General features: G+C 48.9%; 1 protein-coding gene across 2 annotated transcripts in view; it reads left to right on the forward strand.

The window, feature by feature from the left end:
- Positions 1-21,167, forward strand: part of PLCG2 (phospholipase C gamma 2) — a 172,712-nt gene that overhangs the window by 60,157 nt on the left and 91,388 nt on the right. For both annotated transcript variants that reach the window (XM_077133130.1, XM_077133129.1), the window contains 4 exons: positions 9,356-9,499; positions 12,486-12,579; positions 13,336-13,383; positions 20,660-20,744. In XM_077133130.1, coding sequence (XP_076989245.1) covers positions 9,356-9,499; positions 12,486-12,579; positions 13,336-13,383; positions 20,660-20,744 — 371 coding nt within the window. The remainder of the gene's footprint in view (positions 1-9,355; positions 9,500-12,485; positions 12,580-13,335; positions 13,384-20,659; positions 20,745-21,167) is intronic.

The raw sequence follows: 21,167 nt of genomic DNA on the forward strand, positions 1-21,167 counted from the left end.
CCCTTTTCCCATGGTTTTACACACCTACGTGCACATGTACCAATATAAGCATCTCTCTTCACCTTCTTGAACATGGGTTAGAGACTGATTTGACTGGACAGTACTGCATTACATTATGTCATATGGTACAATGTGATGTATTGCCACCGACCCAAAGTGCGATCCCATTTCCCTAGTCTTGCTCGACGCTCTTCGACTCCGAGGAAACAATCCATCATGCATTTCTACATGAATGTAATAGCAACAGATACCTGACTATTTCATGCTTGAATGAGCTCATTACTGGGCACATTTGGTAAGAGTTTGTAGACTGCTATATGGTATTGGTACTGAATTATGATTTTCTTCTGTCCTCCAGTTACCTTGAACCATTTTCATCTCAGAGATGAGAATTAATCTGTTAAAGATAGAAAAGATGCCATCTAAAATGGGCCCTGGTTGGCGGTTTGCTTGTCATAAGCAAACGCTAAGACTCAAAAAGCATTCAGTAGTGTGGATAAAACTCTAGGAATGATCGCAAGTTTCAACAAGGAGAATTCTGGTGTGCTCCTTCCCTATTACAGACCGATTACAACTTAAATATTTAAGTTGGTGCTTGCATGGTGCTTGCATGAATTCCTGTAACTGTTTTTTGATCTAGATGGTGCTTTTTAAATAAAAAAAGTTCTTGCAAGTGGTTCTAGAAAATATCCAGTTAAGATTTGGACAGCGAAGGTCACCTGTATATGATATGTACAGACACATGTGCATGTCTGTTCACACACAGACATGTACATCCAGTTTCCTATTTCCTTAGTTGTCAGGGAGTTTTTTTCATTTCACTACATATGGACCTGCCTCAAATTTTTTTAAACTTTTTTTTATTGTGAAATATAACATATATACAAAAAAAGGAATAAATATCTAACTTACATTTCAACAAGTAGTTATAGAATAGATTTCAAAGTTTGACATGAGTTGAAGTTCCACAATTTCAGGTTTTTCCTTCTAGCAGCTCCAAGACACTGGAGATGAAAAAGAAATATCAATACAATGATTCTGTAGTCATATTCATTTGTTAAATTCTATGTTCTCAGATATAATTCCTCCTTCTCCTTTGATCCTTCTCCCAATCTTTAGGGATATTTGGCCTGTGCCCATCCTGAGTTTTTCATGGTGTAAAGGTGTGTCTACAATATGAGATGGGGGATGGGAGTGGTGGATGTTCTTAGAGAGACTGGCACCCCTGGTTACAGGACTTATCTAGCCTAGGAATCATTTGATGGTTTTAGGTTTCTGAAAAGTAAACACTGCATGCAACGTTTATCTCTGATGGAGCCCTGGGTGTTCTTCAGGGTTAACAGGAACGGTTTGGGTTCAGGTTTGGCAACCATGGCAATTAGCAGTATCTACCTGGAGCTTGTAGAAGAGTAGCCTCTAGAATAGTCTCTCGACTCTGTCTGATCCTCTTCGCCGCCGATACCTTATTTTGTTACATTTACTCCTTTTGGCCAGGAAGATATTGTCATGAATCTGCCTCAGTTTTCACAACAGATAAGTTAAGAGACTGTGTCATTTCTTCTGCCTTCTGTGACATCCAGCAATATTCAATTACATAAATAATTAAAAAAATAATAGCTACCAAGTTGTTTTAGTTTACTAGCTGCCGGAATGCAACATACCAGAGATGGATTGGCTTTTAATAAAAGGGGATTTATTTCTTTAGTTCTTCAGAGGAAAGGCAGCTAACTTTCAACTGAGGTTCCTTCTTATGCAGGAAGGCACGGGGTGATCTTTACTGGCCTTCTCTCCAGGCCTCTGGGTTCCAACAACTTTCCCTGGGGTGATTCCTTTCTGCATCTCCAAAGGCCTGGGCTGAGCTGCAAGTGCTGAGATGAGGTATGCTGAGCTGCTTGGGCTGTGCTACCTTGAACTATCTCATTTAAGCACCAACCAGTTAAATCAAACATCATTCATTGCAGCAGACATGCCTCTTAGCTGACTGCAGATGTAATGAACAACAGATGAGGTTCATGTGCCATTGGCTCATGTCCACAGCAATAGATCTAGACACCTTCACCTGGCCAAATTGACACCTGAACGTAACTACCACTCAAGTATATAAAAGTTACTACATTTTTGCTAGTTAAAATTGCCAGGCTCTAATTTAATTGACACACCTGTACAGATAATACTATTATTGTCCTCATTTGTCCCATTGGGAAATGGAAGTACAGAGGGATGAAGTAACTGCCCAAAGCCACCTGTCATGTTATACTGGGAGAGCTGGGATTCGAGCCCAGGTAGTCTGTCTCCAGTGTACCTTCCTAATCACCAAGCTTCCCGTGACTTGGGTGACCCCCTGAACATTTGCGTTTGTAGCCTGTTTTATTCCAGGCCTCAGATCAGAAGGGTGGTTCGCATGCACCTCAGTGCCACTGGCCCCTCTTGTCCTGTGCCCCTACTGGTGGTGGAGCTGTCCTTCAGCAGAGTGCCCCCAGGTGATGCAAGGCCACATGCTGGGCACTTCCACAAAAATGCCCAATGGGCCCTACAGGCTTTGGTGATTACCAAAGAGAAAACCACGGCTGGTGGAAAGAGACTTCCTTCCTGAGTTTTTGGGGCTCCTGGTCCACAGTGGGGGTGCTCGCCCAGAGGCCAGCCCTCTGGTGGCCTCTGGAACTTGCCCACGGCTTGCCCAGAGGGCCTGCGGAGTGGTGGTGACTGTTGTGAAGGGCTTGGCGATGGCTCCACTGTGGCCTTCTCATCACGGGAGGCCCAAGCCTCAGGATCACGGACAGCAGGTGACATCCCCACCTCTGGGGTTGCTGGTCAGCAGCTCCTGGACCCCACCATTGCACTTGTAACTCTGAGGGTGTGGCCAAGAGAGGACTGGCCTCCACTCCCAGGTATAGATCAGATAAACGCCCAAGAGAATTGAAGAGAGGTGCTCACACAAAAACTCGTACCTCGATGCTCACATCAGCACTCACATCGGCAAAGGTGGAAGAGACCCACATGTCCGTCAGTGGATGACCAGATAAACTAAATGTGGTCTTTCCAGACAAAGGAATATTATTCAGCCATAAAAAGGAACAAAGTGCCGATACATGTGACAACGTGGATGCTCCTTGAAGGCCTTATGCTGAGTTGAAAAGAGCGAGACATAGAAGGCCACATACTGTATGAGTCCATTTATATGAAATGCCAGAATAGGCAAATCTGTAGAGACAGAGAATATCTCGGCAGTTGCCAGGGCCTGTGGAGGTTGGGGGGAATGGGGCGTGATGGTGAAACGGTACAGGGTTTCCATGTGTGGTGATGAAAACATTCAATAATTTTAGTGGCGGCTGCATGTATGTGGGAATATATTACAACTCAAAATTGTGTACTTTAAGTGGGCGAATTGTGTGGTTTCTGAACTCTGTCTCAACAAGGCTGTAATGTTAGAGAGAGAGGGGGGGGGGAGGCTGGTAGCTGGGATTCCAGAGCCAACTTCTAATGGACGATCCCCTCGGTCCCCGGCGTACAGAAGCGCCAGCATAGCGTCCCACCTCCACGGAGCAGGTGTCCTCGTCAGTCAGTGGGACGTGTCTAGCTCCCAGCTCTGTTCTGCCCGAAGTGGAGAGGACACTCGGACTTCAGGCCTTCACACGTTCCGTCCCCTGCGTGTCCGTGGGGGCAGCATGGGAATTACGGGCGCAACGAGCCGGCGTGGAAGGGGCTGCCGGTGCCGACCCTGACCCCGCTCGCGGTGGCCTTCACCCCGGCCCGTTGAAGGCGGCTTGGAGTGGGCACCGTGACCTTGGGGGGCCTGTGCCCAGGAGCAGCTCTGCACATGTGGCCTGGGGCTTGAGGGTGACCGCCGGGGAGGCTGTGGGTGTGAAGGAGACACGGGACCCCTGTTTCCCCGGGGCATAAAGAGGGAGAGAGAAAAACATAATTAATTGCAAACAGTGACTCGTGCTAGCGGCGGGCTTTACGGGGCAGACATGAAAATGACGGATGGGCCAGCATGGAGGAGATGATAAAACGTCCCCGTGTGGGCCGGTGACAGGACCACTGCGGGTTCTGGGGCTGCTTCCCGCACCCGCTGGCTTGACTCTGGGCAGAATCGGAAGGTTCAAATCCCAGCTCTCCTGCTTGCTGCCTGGTGACCTTTCACTTCTCCCTGCCTCAGTTTCCTCATCTGTAAAATAGGGACAGTCATTGCCTCTGCCTCGTGGTGGGATGGGAGTGGCTGGTTCAGGGTAGAGGCCGCTGGGAGGGTCACTGCCGCGCTTCTCTGGACATTTGCCCTTGCGAACCCGGGAGGTAGTGCCTGGGGTGTCCCTGCCCTCTGCCTTCAGGAGGAAACACCTCTCCAGTGGTACCCCCTTCCTGAACCCCATGGGGTTGCAGCCCATTAGCTTTCCCCATGCCTGGCCCTGCCCCCTGCCCTCCTGCGGGCATCCCCTGCACCTGAGCATGCATCCGGGCCCCAGGCTCTGCCCCCAGGAAACCTGACTTAGGACAGTGTGGGAAAATGAACACTGTGCTTGGGCAAATAGTTAGGTGCTTGTTAGAGATTTATCTTCTTATTACAGCCTTTATTTGTGCCCTCAAGGTGAGGCTCTGTGCCACTGAGGGCCTAAAGGACGGGACCAGGTGTCTGGCTTATGCTTAATGCTTGGAAGCCTGGTGGGTGAGCCCGGGCTTGCCGGGGAGAGGAACGAGGGAAGAGCCTGCAGGCGTCCCAAGGATGCTTGTTCACGTTGACAGAGAGGGAGGTGGGTGGATATTTGGGGCTGCTGGGCTCCTTGGAGCATCTGTTTCTTTCTCTTCCCCCCCTGACCTCTCTGTCTTTGTATGTTTGCACGTTTGTATTTTTGCATCCTCCTTGGCTGGGTGGCTTGCCCCTCTCTGTCCAGCCTGGGTGTCTCTGTTTTGTCTGTGTGGATCTGTGTCTTGTGGCCTCTGTCTATACCTATTGACGGGCACCCCGCTGTGTACCAGCCACTCTACCAGGCATGGAGAGAGCAGTGAGAAAGAGTAGGAGGAAGTTCATGGTCCAGAGGAAAGAGAGCTGTGAACTCGCGAAGTTGCCCAATCAGACCTTTCATCTGCCAAGTGCAGGGGTCAGAGCCGCGTGACCTGCGTGCTTGCAGGTACAGGAAGGTTTTCTGAGGCTGGGAGGTGGGTGGAGCTGATCCAGGAGGATGTGGGGCTGAGTAGGCTGAGTGCGCTGGTGGCAGAGCTGGCAGCCCCTGCTGGTGTCCTGGTGGGGGCAGGAGTGAGGGCTGGCACTGGGGGGTGGGGTATGAGGTAGGCAGGGTGGGTGGGCTGAGCAGCCCTGACCTTGGTTCTGCTGCCTGTCAGCAGTGAGACCCCTCTGGAAGCCCCGAAGCCCAGGAGTAGCAGGAGCTTATCTGGATACCATAAAAATGCCAGGGACAGGAAGTGACAGCAGACCAGGCAAGAGATAATAGTGGCTTGGTTGATGGTATTGGCTGTGAAGCTGGACAGCAGTTGGCAGGTTCAAGACTAATTTAGAAAGTAGAATTGATAAGACTTGGTGATTGCCTGAAGATGGTGTTATATTGTTTGAACATTTGTCTTTGGTTATCTGCATGTGTCAGTTTTTATTAGAATTTTGCTGCAAAGAAAAAAAAACCCATAGTAAGCCAATTCAGAGATTCACTTTTAGAGAGATTTTATGGGGAAACAGAATTGTTTATCATCGCTAGACTACATAGAAAAAGAAAAGAACGTTTACTTAGTTACAAGAGTCTTGCCTGACAGCCAGTAGGGTGAGTATGTGACTAATATTTTAGACCAAATCGTAATACCATTAATGTTTTCCCATAATTGGTAAAGCGGTTAAATCAGCAATGCTAATTTCCTCCCAAAAGGTTTTGACTTCAGCACATAAAAAGGATCTGTCCAAGAGAATTTTTCTTTTTCTTTTTTCTTGGAATAGAGAGTTTGAGGAATGAAGGTAAAGAGAGCAGGTAAGAAAGACTCCCAGAGAAACCATATATCTGATAATGGTTTAATATTCAGATTATATAAAGATTTCCTACACGTCAACAACAAAGAGACAGATATCTTAGTTAAAAAATGGGCAACGTAAATGAACATTTCTATAAAGAAGATGTACAAATGGCCAATAAGCACGTGGAAGTATGTTCAATATCATTAGCCATTAGGGAAATACAAATCAAAACCACAGTGAGATACCATTTCATAACCACTAGGAAGGCTGTTATTTAAAAAGTGAGAAATATGAAGTGTTGGCATGGATGTGGAGAGCTAGGCATCTTTGTGCATTGTTAGTGGGAATGCGAAATGGTGCAGATGCTGTGGAAAAGAGATACACATAGAATTACCATACAACTCCACAATCCTATATCTAGGTATTTACCCAAAATCATTGAAAGCAGGGTCTTGAATAGATATTTGCACAGTAGTGGTCATAGAGGGAGGCATTATTCACAATGGCCAGCAGGTAGAAGCAACTCAAGTGTCCATCAGTGGATGAATGGATAAGTGAAATATGGTATGTCCATGCAACGGAATATTCTTCAGCTATAAAAAAGAATGAAGTTCTGATACATGCAATAACATGGATGAGCCTCGAAGATGTCATGTTGAGTGAAATAAGCTAGGCAAAAAGGACAAATATTTTATGATTCCACTTATATGAAATAACTAGAATAGGTGAATCCATAGAGACAGAAAGTCACTTAGAGGTTATCAGGTCAGGGTGGGGGAATGGGGAGTTAATGCTTGACTGGAACAGAGTTTCTATGTGGGGGAATGGCAAAGTTTTGATAATGGATGGTGGGATTGTGGATATAATTAATAGCACTGAATTGAGTACTTGTTGAAAGTGTTTAAAATGGAAATTCATGAAAAAGGGAGATAGGGAAACGCGCATGCTTTTAAAATTTTTTTCTGAAAGATTTGGAGATAACACCCTCTCCCGCCCCCTCCCCCCCAAATAAATTTGCCTGTATTTGCCAAGTGACTTTTAAAGCTTCTTATTTTGAAATGTTTATATTCACATAAAAAATGTAAAGCTAGTTCAGCATTGCTGTGAGCCAGTCATCCAGCCCCCTGCAGTGAGGATGTCATTCATAACCACAGGTTGCTTAGCAAAACCAGGCAATTGAACTACAGGCCTTCATTGGGTTTTGCCTTTTTTTTTTTTACAGGCATGGTTTTTTGTTTTGCTTTGGGTGTGTAGTTCTATGGAATTTTATGAGATAACCACCACCACAAACAAGATACAGAACAAACTGTTTTTATTTAAAGTCTTTTCACATTGTTTCTTGACTATTTTCCCCCCCAAGTATATTCAGGCTAGCTAGACGCATGGTGAGAGAGCAGGAAGCTTATAGTTACGCCATTCCCTCTTCCTCCTAATTGAACTCTCAGCTTTCTTTCCACTGCCTCCCCTTGCTACCTGTGACCAGCCATGAGCCTTTCTTGCCTTTTAATCCTGACCCTGAAATTCCTGTGTTCATCTTTCTGGACTTGAGTCTGTCCTCTTCTTTAATTCCAGGTCAAAGGGTCTTTCTCAGTGCCTCCCCTTCTGGATGCAAAGCAGAGATCTCCCTAACTCCTCATTTGCAGGAATGCCTTTCTTTCCTGTTTCCTTGTTCAAGGCAAGTACTTAATTGCAGAAGCCAGAACTCTTTTTGTTGCAAGTGAGAGAAACCCTTCTGAAACTTACCTAAGCTAAAAAAGAGAATTTATTGACTCACATGAGTAGCCCATCCCAGAGCAGAAATGATTTCAAGCCCAACTGAACCCAGGGCTCGATCTGTGTGTGTGTGGCAGGTGGGGTGGTTCCTGCTACCCCCAGCCTCACGCTTCTCCAGCTTGGCCACAGCAGCAGCAGAAGTCTTACCACTAGCCTGGCCAGACAAGTCCCAGGCTAATACCAGCGGGCCCAGCTTGGACCGTATGCTTATCTCTACTTGGTCATTCCTAGCAGGGCAGGAGTCATTCCTAGGCCCCGTGGCCTCTTCTGTGGCTTGTTGTCATGGGAGGTGGAGAGGGGTGGACCTCCAGAGAGTACATGGAGTGAGTCCTGGAACTTTTATTTTTTGGCTGAAGAAAGGGTAGGAAAGGACTGGTCCACCCAGCTTTTTTTCTGCCAGGCTACAGTTTACTGGACATCCTGTGGGCTTCACCCTTGGCTAAGGTAGTGCTCCTGGCCTGGCAAATTGTGACTAGGAGTAAGAGGTCATGTGACAGCAAGATTATAGGAAGGATGGATTTGATTTCCTCCTTGTTTCTGTTACCTATTGCTGTATGACCACCTGTCCTAACACTTCATGCCTTAAAACCACCACCATTTTATTTATCTGCATGTAATTCTGCAATTTGGGCAGGGCTGGGAGGTTTGAGGCGGCTTGTCACATGGCATCAGCCAGAATGGCCCATTGAAACTAGAGGGTCCACTTCCAAGATGGCACCCCACTTGCTGGCCATTGGCTGGAAGCTCAGCGGGGCTGCTGATCAGGGTGCCTTTCTTCTTCTTTGCCTGGCCTCTCCACGAGGCTGGGTTGGGCTCCACACACCATGGTGGGCTCCAGGTGTAACCTGGTTTCTTTCCTGGTGGCTGGCTTCCCTTAGAGCACAAGAAAGGAAGCTGCTAGACCTTTTTAAGGGCTGGGCCCAGACTGGCACAGCATCATCCATGCTACATTCTATTAAAGCAGGTTATGGAGACAGCTGGGTTCAAGGGTAGGTGACTTTTAGAGGCATCAATACTGGGAGGCCCTGTTCACTGGGTCCTCCAAAGTTACGGTCTACAACATCCTTTCCAGTAGTCAGTACAGTCTCCAGGTCCCCTCTGATCTCTTCTCACCCTGGGTCCTGCCACTTTTTCTTTGAAGCAGTTATTCATTGCCCTCCTTTTTTCTTTCCCCCCGTTGAATTGAGCCAGAGAGCACTTGTAGCTTTTGAGATTCAAGGGAAAAGATTATCACCTTTTAAATGACAGCTGGACCTTTCGCCCTGTCCAGAGGATCACCTTGGCACCAGTTCTGTCTGTTGTTTCCGTAGAAGATGTCTCTTTCCCCAACTCTTAAGTTATATTACAACAGGCCACTGTCCTTTCTTAGAATGTACCAGTCTCAGGAGGGGGGCTGGGAAGAACCTTCAGCCCAGTAGCTTGTGGGGAGGTGGCAGGCACCTGGCAGGCTCTGTGACCTGTCCACTTCCAGAAGGACTGGGCCCAATGGGGGGCCAGGTGCAGAGGCAGCCTTGGGGTCCCTTCTGGAAAATGAAGGCACTGAGCTGTTTCTGGAGTACAGGAAGGTGGCTGCATCCTTGGGGAGAGTGAGTATTCGCTTCTCATCAGCTGCTTTTATTTTTCTTTTAGTGGACATCATGGAAATAAAGGAGATCCGCCCAGGGAAATGCTCCAAGGATTTTGAGCGTGCAAAAACGGTCCGCCACAGAGAAGACTGCTGTTTCACGATTTTGTATGGCACCCAGTTCGTCCTCAGCACACTAAGTTTAGCAGGTAGGTGCCTGTCCCTTGTGCTTTTCTCTCTTCTGTGTCTCTGTTTCTTTCCTGGGAACCTCTCTGGAATCAGGGTGCTCACACCCCACTCACGGACCGCTAACATGCGCTTGGGGCCTCCTGGCACAAATGCCCGCCCTGCTACCTTCTTGTCAGCTGTGTACCTTTGCACAAGCTCCTTAGCCTCTTTGAATTTCCTGAGCTGTAAACTGGGAAGTTATAACATCCCCCCCATTGGGATGTTTGAGGAATGTGCTGGGCGCCTGCCTGCCTCATGTTAACAGCTTAACACATGCTGGTTAGAGTGGATTGTTTGTACAGGCCGGGTTCTGGTGGGTAGTAAACGTGACCTGCCTTCCTCCAGCAGACAGGGCAGCAAACTTGACACTGATATGAAGGAGCTGTCCTGAAGTCTCTGTCACTCACATCATGTGTGCACAGGCATACACATGCACATACAGACACACGCACAGGTATACACATACACACACTCAGGCACTTGACTGAGGGGCACAAGCTTGTAATTTATGATGTGGAAATTTTTGTATAATCAGGACTACTGAGAAATAAAATAGTTACTATTAAATATAGACCAGAGGTAGGGAGTACTATGCAAGTTGAGCCATGTTGATACATTTAATTTGAGGTTGCTTGACTTTTGTATGATAATTTCACTCTTTCTCCCAGGCTCTTTGAGCATGTGCTCTGTGCTAGGTTGTGGGAGGTGCCAGTGGGAGTGTAAGGTGAATATGACTCAGAGGCTACGTTTAAGGAGCTCACAGTCCACTGGGGCAGAGGATGCACGGACAGGAAGTGACAGTAGCCTGTGGTAAGAGGTGTAGTCCAAGCATGATACAGTGTGCTGTTGCAGTTCCGAGTGCCCGATTCGAGGGAAGGCTTTGCAGAGGAGGGGGCTTTTAAATGGGCATGAGTAGGAGGTGGGAGGCAGGAAGGAGAGCAGTCCAGGCAGAGGACAGGGCACACGTCAGGGCACAGAGGAGGGAAGTAGCAAGCTGGGTGTGGGAAATGAGAGTGTGTCTGTTGCGTGGTGTGTAGAAAGTGGTAGAAATGGGGCAGGAGAGAGGGAGGCCTGAGCCACGACCTTCTCAGCCCTGGCGCTGTTCTTGTTTAGGAGACTGGGAGAACCCAAAGCTAGGAGCACAGGATGCCTGCTTTGGTGTCTGTCCCATTCTGAGGCCTCTCTTCTAGAAGCTAGAACCCTGCAATCCAAGGCCAGATGGAGAGATGAGCACAACCTCAACTCTGACCCCACTTACTAGCTCTGGGACAAATCTGTTTCCCTCATCCACACAGGAAACAGGAGAGCAGCAACCTGGGAGGGCCATCGTGTGTGGACTAGCAAGGGACTCAGTGGTCAGAGGCTAATAACCCAAAGAGGTGTTTGCATTGCCAGCTCCTGTCCTGATGCGGAACTGGAGGTGCAGAGGGTTGTATTACTTCTGAGCGCCACCACACGGCCCAGAAGGGGTGCAGTGAAATTTGAGCAACGGGATTTCCTTTTGCCAGATGCCAGGGTCTTAACCACTGCTTTTTGCTGCTTCCTTCACGGGCATCAGAATGCCCCATTTCCCACCCCTTTCTCCAGCAGAGCAGGTCCCCTGCCTTAACTGGGCATGGAAAATACTGACAGCTGCTGGCGTCATGGTGCAGATGATCCCAGGTCCTGCATCTCCTGCACCAGCCTGGGGTTAGAAGCTGAGCCTCTTAAAGAAGACAAGGAGAGCTAAGCTAACTGAGAATTAGTTCTCAGTTGTATTAAACTAAGCAACGACGTCCACAGGCAAAAACCTGGAACCTGCGAATATATATGCAGCAATAGGGACTTGACAGATGTGGTGAAGTTAAGAATCCTGAGCTGGCAACCTTCTGCTGGGTCCATCTTTTGAGACTAAAGGCAATCACAAGGGTCCTTATGATAGGGAGACACAGGGGTCAGAGTCAGAGAAGGACACATGATGGAAGCAGAGGTCAGAGTGGCATGGGACCATACCCCCAGGAGGACCTGTGGCCTCGAGAAGCTGGAAGAGGCCCAGCAATGGATTTTTTACCTGGAGCTTCCAGAAGGAACACAGCCCTGCCAGCCTACGTTAGACTTCAGCCCTTCAGAGCTGTAAGAGAAAGTATGGGAGATGCTTTTAGACCCTAATTAGTGGTCCTTGGTGACAGCAGAAAGCAATCATTGGATCACAGTGGCATCACCTGGAGCAGTCTAAACCTGTTGGTGCCAGGGCCTGACCCCAGGGGTTCTGGTTTAAATGCCGATTTAATTACACAGGGGGGACCTAGGTAGCATTTTCTTTTTAAAGCACCCCTGTGGCAATTCTCCTGAGCAGCTGGGGTTGAGACCCTTTGCTCTGGAGTCAGATGCCCAGCTTTGAATTCCTCCGTTTTTCATCGTTTGGAGCAAGTGTGGGTGGCAGAGAAGAGAAGCGTCTGTGGGTAGGGCCCTGTGCCTGCCACTTATGGTCCTGTGATTTTGAAGCCGTCACTGAACCTGCCTGAGACTCAGTTTCCCCACGTTAAGAGGAAATAATAATAGTACTTCATGGTATAATTGTACTTGTTGTCAGGATGAGATAAATTGATATAGGGAAGCACTTAGAATATATAATAAATGCTCAAAAATGTTATTTGCTATCTATAGTAATAATCAATATCAACCACCAATACCACCCATACTGCCACTCTTTGCCGATTCAGTTGGCACAGGAAATAAACCCACTTGTCACCTCTGCCATAGATGCTCATGCTGGCTGTATAGCCTCGTCTCAGACAAAAAGGTGGTTCTTAAGAGCCCTGAGGGTGTGAAGGAGAGGCCTGTGAAATGAGAAACCAGCACAGCTTCTCCCCATCCCCACAGACTGGGGTGGGGGTGGGGCTAGGGGAGGCAAGGGGCAAGGGTCTCCAAGCAGAGGTATTTCCAGGGAGGGGTTCATCCAGCGTTTCTATCCATTCCCTTCTCCAGCTGATTCTAAAGAGGATGCAGTTAAGTGGCTTTCTGGCCTGAAAATCTTACATCAAGAAGCAATGAATGCGTCTACTCCCACCATTATTGAAAGGTACTTGGCTTTGGGCTGTTTTTCTCTGTAGTCACTCACTCATTTATCTATTTGTGCTCCCTTAAAGCCAGCATGGACTAAGGAAAGAAAAGTAGGGCATTGCATTTTTGAGCTAGTTGAGTGTTGTGTATACGGTGGGCTCTCAATAGTGGCTTTGGACTCTTCAGTTTCTCAAATGAGAGTCTCTCAGTGCCTTGGCCTATTGGGGTGAGCTTTGCATTGAAGTTGAGATGGAGAAATCCAGTGGGGTTGTGTTTGAGAAGAGAATGGGGAAGTTTGTCTCTTAAAGGAATTCATGAGGAATTAATAAGCCAGCTGGTCAAAGGACAGTTAGAAAAAGTGGCCTGGAATGTTCTACCTGTCACCCATCAAGGATTGATAAAAGCCGCTCTCGTCTCCTCACCATGTCAAAGATTTCTTGATGGTATTCATGTGTGAATTATTCCCCCCCCCCCAGGAATACTCAGCAGCCCCAATTATGCCATTCTTCTTTCCAGATTTTTTGAGATTAATGACTATGATCAGACAGAATTGTTACCCTAAAGATTTGCTGACCTCTTTGAGTTGAAAGAGGCCCTCTCAGCTCAGCTGGGGCACTGCTAACTTCAAGCAAAAAACTGCCTTCCAAGCTGTCCTTGTTAGAAAGTTGGGAAGGTCTTCCTTTTCAATATCCCATAGAAATGACTAAGTGTGATGCTGTTTTCTGACATTCTTTCTTCCTTTTCTCTTCTTTTTTTTTTCTGTCTCAACTTCCAGTTGGCTGAGGAAGCAGATTTATTCTGTGGATCAAACCAGAAGAAACAGGTAAGACTCGATCACAGTTTTGCAGTTTTCTTCTGGTGATTTTGGACTCCAATTTTCACCTCTTTCTTTACATTCCAAGGGGCTTGGAGCTGGGTAAGGTCCACCTGAGGTCAGATGTGACCTGCAACGTGCTATTAGGGAAGCAGCAACAGGGTCTCTGGAGCCTCTGTTCTAGTGGAAAATTCTAGTCTTTCTGCAGAGATGATGTTTCTGCCACAGAACATTCGGCCTTTTTATTCAGGCCCTCACAAATGCTCTCGTCCCTTCTGTGGCCTGGAATTGCCGTCGTGTCCAGCTCTTGGAGCTCACTTTGGTAGAGGAGAGAGATTGACCCTAAAGAAGTAAACCCAGTTGTGTAGAGATAGTTATATGGACTGTGCCGAAATGGGAAAGGTGAGGTAATAACGTGTGATCATCTTTCCCTACATCCTATGTTCCCAGACTTTGACTTTTGTTGATCTGAGGGGTGAAATATAACAGAGTAATGTGGCTTAAATTTGCATTTCTTTCTTTATGAGTGGGGTTGAATAGCTTTTCATCCATTCTTGCTTAAGATATGTCAATATCATAAGGGCGACAACTGAACGCTACCAACGCTCCTCTTTTTTTCCTGGAAGTCTTTCCATTTCTGGGTTTCCTTTGTGTGTGGCCAGCATCTCCCATCACCTCACAAACATCTTCCAGGGGTTGGGGTGCACCTCCATGGTGCCTTCCACCTATGCCTAGAGGATGATTTGGAAATAGTAACCATGAAGTGGTTTACAGTGTAATGTTAAGTCGGCCATAGCTCATTGTCTGTTTTCCCTTCCATCTGCCTTTCCCTCCCTGCTCTTCCTCTCATCCAACGTCCTCTGTCTGGAGCCACCCCTTGGGAGGTGGATCAAATGAGGTCCCCTGTGTTGGAGGATTTTGTATACATGGACCCCTTTCAGCCTCAGAGGTGGTGCTTCCCCTTAGTGTTTCCTTTCTCTGTGGCTTATGGGTGATTCACAGTTGAGATGGCCCATGGCTGACCGATGGAGCCATGCTGGGCTCATCCTCCACATGACAGTGCTACATGGTGGGTGGTTTACTTCCCAAATCTGCCTCTCCATCTTATGCTGTCCAGCAATGGAAAGTCCCTCCTGCTCTCTTGCCCAGCCTGAACTCTCACAAGTCCTTCATAGAGAGTTATCTTCCCATGGCTGGTTCAGCACCTTAAGAAGAGAGGTAGTACTGTTTCTGGACTTAATTCCTTGTTGCAAGCTTTCCCCTCCCTCTTCCTCGCCTCCCCTTCCAAAGCCCCGCCGCTCTGTCAACACATGGAAAAGTCCCAGCTTTCCCCTGGTTGTGAGGCCCAGAAGCGTTTTTCAAAAGGAACTTTTACCACGGTGCCAGGGAATGGGCAGCTGACTTCTGGTCTGCCAATTTTCCCTCCCTTTCCTTTCGCTTATGATGAATCGTGTTTCCTGAAGGAAAACAAAAGATCAACAAAAGCCAAGGAAGGACTCCAGGCAACGGAGGCTGGCTGTCAGCTGGCCCCCTCACAGGTGGTGTCCTTGACCCAAGCTCTCTGTTTCACCTTGCACTATCTCTAGAGGCAAAGGGTAGTAGCTGACATTTGCTGAGATCTTCCCTTGCAGTGTGCTCGGTACTTCCCTTCCAAGTCCTGTGAATGTTCTGCAGACTGCTGTGCCTGTGTGCCACCTTGGGACCATTTTATATGAGAATACTGAGGCCAGCGGCCTTACCTAACTTGTCAGAGCTGAGCCCGCATTTGTAGGCTCACCTTTCACTCTGTGATGGGGCTAACCCTCCCCACTCCCCACTTTTTTTTTCGGCATGGGCAGGCACAGGGAATCGAACCTGGGTCTCTGGCATGGCAGGCAAGAACTCTGCCACTGAGCCACCGTGGCCCACCCGGCACTCCCCACTTTTTTAAAAAATTGTGCTGTGGAAAACTGGGAAAATAATGAAATCCTTTACCCACCCTGACTGCCCACCTTTTGATTTTAGTCCTTAGGAAACTTCTAAGCATTCATTGACCATGTGCGAGGCATAGACAACCTTTTGTTTTTCATTTTTGTATTTCCACTTATTGCTACCTTTAAGAAAAACATGCATATAGGCTTTAAAAAATTATGAAAGTAACTCATGTTCAGTATCAAAAACTTCGGAAATACTGAAAACTAGATTAAAAAAAAAAGTATCGTTCATATAAATCCCAAAGCAAGCTCTGCAGACCCCAGCTGCGTTGTGTGTTAGAGTTTCATTCTCCTCTTTTATTTGCCTATTTGTTTTTCATTTTGTTTATTAAAACCTAACCATGTGAACTTGTATCCTGTTGCTTCTGAAATAATTAAAAAAAAATTTTGGAATACCTGAAGAATTACAGAAAAGCTGTAAAGATAACACAAAGGGCTGCCATACGTCCTTCACTCCGGTTCCCAAGGTTTACGTCCTCCATTGCTGGGGACATTTGCCAAAGCTGACAAGCCAACATGGCTATGTTATTACGAATTAAACTCCGGACTTAATTTGGATTTCACCAGTTTTCCCACCGAAGCTCTTTTACTGTTCCAGCAGCCCACCTGGGACATCACCTTTCATTTAGTTGTCACGTCTCCCAATCCTCTTTGGTCTATGACAACTTCTCAATCTTTTCTTATTTTTTGTGACCTCAGTACTCCTAAGGAGTGCTTCTCAATTACTCTGTAGAATGTCTTCAGTTTGTGTCTGGTAATTTTTCGTGTTGAGGCTGGAGTTATGGGTAGACTGAGGTGATGAGATTTGGGAAGCTTCCCAGAGGTGAAGTGTCCTTCTCATACCTTCCTCCCAAGGTGCATGAATGTACACTGTTGAAGTTGACCTTGACCACCTAGCTGAGGTGGGGTCTTGTCAGGTTTCTCCGCTATAACGTAAACCACCCCCCTCCTTTTTCCTTTGATCTGTTTTTTGGAAGTAAGTCACTAAGTCCAACCCACACTCAAGGATGGGTGAGTAGATGGGAGGGGAGCAGCCATTAAGTTCTTTTCCCCTACCATTAAATCCTAGAACTTTTACATCTCATTGCAACTATTCAGAAACATCACAATAATGCCGTATTATAGTTGAACCAATGGAAATTTGGTATTTGGCTTTAAAGTTGCCATTTGCCATCTTGTTAGTTCCCAGCTTTTTCCCTAAATTTGGGTATTCACTAAATTTTGTTCAAGTGAGTCTGTGACTTGCATCCTATGAGAAGCTTTTCAGTGTCACGACAGGATTTCATGGGCCTGGTGCCCACGACTCTCCAGCATCCCCTTGAGCAATGGGCTGTGCTTTCTTTACGCCTTTCCCTGGTGGTTGCTCATGGGGACCAAGGGCTCCTGGAGAGGAAGAATCTGGCTTGTTCAGTCTTACTGTCGGTGTTTGTGTTTATTGATTGACCAGAGGTCCTCCCTCTTCACCCTGAGACGTGACTTCAGACACATGGAACTCTCTTGCTTTGGCAGCATTCCTATGCCACAGTCCCAGAACTGGGTCAAAGGGCGTGGATGTTTTAATATCAATCTTGGCCAGATTTATAGAGTCTCTCCTTGGGGGCCTTTAGAGTTTAGTTGTCTCTCACCTGGTAGCTTAGTTTGCCAGGACTGCTGTCACATGGACTAGTTGATGCAGATGCAGACAATTAGTTCTGGAAGCTTGGAGCCCACACTTAGGTGTCGGCAGGCCTGTGCTGCCTCGGGGTCTCTAGGGTTCTGGTACTGGCTTGCTGGCCACCCCTGTTCCTAGGTTTGTGGCAGAACACAGTCTCTGCCTCTCTCACCTGGTCCCCTCTCTTTCTCTGCATCCTACATCCTATGTCCACATTCCCTGTTCCTATAAGGACCCCAGATGTATTGGGTAGACCTGCCGCTCTCCATCTCCAAAGATGTGGAGAGTCATGGGGGCTCACAGATCTGGGGCTTAGGACTTGAACATGTCTATTTTGGGGGACATAATTCCATCCATCACAGCTGGGAATGAGTTCCTGAGGTCAGTACATAATGCGAAGATTTCCTGTGACCAAAATAACCTGTGAGGAAAGCCCTGAGCCTTCCTTGAGGGTCACTGGAGTTGCCTTTCTCAGGGTGAGGCTCAAAGGACCGACTCCCGCAGAGGGGACAGGGGCCCCGTGGGCTAGTGGCAGTTTCTTTCTCTCTTTTGCTCTTGCTCCCTTGGCATATAAAAGTTAATTTGCATCAGCCACTTGTCTTTCTCCTTCAGCCTTGGCAGGCCCAGAGGGAAGACTGAGTGTGGTGGAGGGAGGCAGGAAGGAGCTGAGAATGGGAGGCAGGCACGTGGGTCTGGCCGCTGTCCTTTAACAGAAAGGCACGTGGCTTCCATGTGGGTGGGCATTCAGGCTCCAGCACACGGGGCTCACCTGGGGAGTTACCGAAACCCAGCTGCCAGAGTCCCATCAACTGCGATCCCGACCTGTCTTCCTGGGCACTGGCCTTTAAAAGAGTTCCAGAGGATTCTGCTAGGAGGCCAGCATCGAAGGAGTCTCAGAATTGAGTGTGCATCGGAATGCCCCGAGGGCTTGTTAGAAACGCAGGTTGTGGGGCCAACCTGCAAGTTTCCGATTCATTAGATCGGAGGTGGGGCCTGGGAATTTGCATTTCTGGCAAGTTCCCAGGTAATGCTCCTGGTCCAGGGAATACAGTTGGGGAACCACGATTCCAGACCTGCACTGTCCGATGTGGCAGCCACTAGCCCCTCATCTGTGAAAGAGCAGCACTGACAGTCCCACCTCATAGGGCTGAGGGGAAGGTCAGTGTGAAGACTCAGCGAGTTAACGTGTCAGAGGTGTTCAGACAGTGCCTGCGTTACAGCGAGCACGCAGCATGTTCTTAGCATTATCCGTATGCTTATGAAAAGCCAGGAGGGTGGAGGTGTCTGTCCAGCACCTGGGTGGCAAGGAAGTTTCCTGGGGCATGCCGTGTCTGTCATTTGGTAGCGGCTGCCCAGGTTGCAGAGTTGAAGGATTCTGGGATGGTGGCCAAGCAGAGAAAGAAAGGGTATCATGATCGTTTAGTGATGTCTGCCATGGAAGACGGAAGGGCCAGCTGTGGCATGTAGAGGGAATAGGCTTTTCCATCCTTCCCCTGCAGGTTCCCAGTGCGTGGGCACAGGTCGCGTGTCGGAAAAGTAGGCTCTCAGGTGTAGATCTGGGTGCAGGTGGGGTGTTGAGGAGTGCGTGGGGGTTAGGGCTCGTGGGAGAGAGAAGCAAGCAGAGGCCTGCAGAGGGAGAAGTGGGGCTCGATGCAGTCATGACCCAAAGCTTCACCTGTCCCCTTGGGGAGCCTTGGAGCTGGGACACCCCCCTGCAGAGCTGTCCTGAACTGAGGCTGGGCGCCTGGGCCTTTGTTCCCCTCTAGGGACCAGTCCTTGGATGCAGGACGCCTCTGGGGGAGGGGTGGATGTGGCCTTGGACAAGGCATTCCCCACACTGAGGCATGGAAAGGCCAACAGCTTCCTACACTCCAGCAGCTGTGGGATCTGTGTCCCAGTCCGGGGACACTGGCAGTGAAGCGTGACATGCCTACACTAGGGGAGCGGAGTGGGGAGAGCCTGGTATTAGGAGCCCAGAAAAGCTCTTTGGCCCCAGCTTCACCTGGAGGCTCAGTTATCCCACTGTATGAGGAGTTCTTGGGAGCAGGTGGGCTTAGATGTCCCAGGTGCTTAGATTCCCACCCCTCTATGCCCTGGGTTTACCCCCTGAGCAGCTGCAGAGGCTCCCCAGCTCCCTCAGTATCTCTGTGCCTAGACGTGAGAAGGTTTCTGCTCTTAAGAGGAACTTTGATCCCAGGAAGAATCCCACTGGGCCTCGAGCTTGTTCCACACCCTGCCTGCCTCTTCCTGCAGCCCACTTGCCCTTCTGCCCTCATCCAGGAACTGGGTCAGAAAGCGTCTGCTGTTTTCCTAGGGACTGCTCCCCTAGACTGTGGCTCCCCCAGCATCTCTGCCCAGCCAGCCCTAGCGGAGGCTTTGTGCTCTCGGCACCTCCCTGTGAAAGGCTTTTGGGGGTGGCCCTGGTAGAAGTGGGGTGGAGGTGGGGGTAGAGATGCATCTCACAGGAGATGTCTTGAGTGTTAGAGAAGTCATTAGAACTGAAGGTAAGAAGGTTGGAGGTGGGGACATGGGATGGCCGGGGGTCTCTGCTGGACAGGACCTGCTGCTTCCTTCTGAATGAAGCTGCAGGGGCCCAGCCTCCAGCCTGGGGGGCACTGGGCTGTTTGCTGCCCCTACTCCATGGCCCCTCTTGGCTGTGCATAGCTCCCTTGGGCTGATGCCTGCAGGAAGACTCAGGATGGTTTTCTGTAACCACGCCTGCTGCCCTGGGGGGCCAGGCCCTCCCCTCTCAACCAGAAGGGTCTGAACCTCCTGCCCTTGACCCACCATCCCAGCCCCACCTCCCTGGCCCACGCTCCAATACACAGCGGACCTTTCTGCATGTGCTTGGTTACCTCAGACATGGAGGAGGTGGAGGCACCGCCCTGTGAGGTCGTTTAAGCACCTGTGTACGTAAAGCCCCTAGAACACTGTCTGGTAGCCCTATTTAAGTTTCAGCTGTTACTATTTTTATTGTTATTTTTGTTACCACTCTGAATAGCCCTTTTGTTAGAGGGCACGCTCCCTCTTCCCCCGGTACCTCCCCTCAAAGTGCATCGTTTGTGCCTTTTGGTGTCCGTCCCCAGGGAATATGCTCCCAGGGCCTTCCAAGGTGGGGTCAGATGTCTGTATGTTTTGGAATTTAATTCAGACCCCAGCTGTACTTCTGTCCAGCTCTGACCTTGGGCAGCGTGGCTGTGCACCCACCGTGCCTGCTCTGGGTCTGGGGGGTCAATAATAGGCCCTTTGTGGGGGGTCGATGGTGGCGAGAGACCAAGTGGCATTGCTGCCTGGGTGACACCAGGCAGCTGGCACATAGTAGGAGCTCATGTAAGCCCCCCCACCCCCCTGCCATCCCCTGCCCTGGCCCTCCGTGACCCTGCCGTGCCCCAAGCCCCTCTGGGGTTTCTTATCAGCGAGGGCCACCTGATTATCTGACGTCACGTTCTGCCCACACCATGACTCTACGTGACCTGCTCCACGGCTGTCCCCGAAGTGTGGAGACGAGCCATGGCTCCCTGAGGCACCTCCCTCCACACCCCCACTCCATTGCTGGCCACGTTTCCTCCGGCGGCGCCCATGTGGGAGCTGGCAGGATACCTAACCCTCCTGCTGTCACAGCCCTCCAGTCTGATGGAGCTGGGGTTTCCCTTTCTTGCAGCCTCAGCCTCCGAGAACTGAAGACCATTTTGCCCCTGGTCAACTTCAAAGTGAGCAGTGCCAAGTTCCTCAAAGATAAGTTTGTGGTAAGTTTCGTCGCACAGCCCGGGGATTTTAGGAACTCCAGGCTACATATGTTGGGCCTCTCATAGGAAGCACCAAGTGCCTCTGGGTCCCCCCGAATGGCACCCAAGGTGGTCCTGTTGTGGTCACACGGGAAGGTCACGTAAATATCCTGGGACCCTGGTCACTGTCCTGGTGGAGCATGTAATGACCAAAGACCCTTAATGAGCTGCTTGACTTGGAACCTCTAAACTCAGCTCTGGTTCCACCAGTCCACCCTTCCGCGTTTCCCTCAACATCCTGCAGCTTACTTTCCTCCTAGTAACATGAAGAAATCCCACATTCATAGGATTTCTCAGCTGAAAACATTCCTCCGTTTTTGCACTATTGAGTTCTGGAATGGTTAACCCATTTTATTGCTTGATTTTCAAGCCATCTTTTGACCT

The sequence above is a fragment of the Tamandua tetradactyla genome, chromosome 16 (assembly GCF_023851605.1).
Source record: "Tamandua tetradactyla isolate mTamTet1 chromosome 16, mTamTet1.pri, whole genome shotgun sequence".
Lineage (NCBI taxonomy): Eukaryota > Metazoa > Chordata > Mammalia > Pilosa > Myrmecophagidae > Tamandua > Tamandua tetradactyla.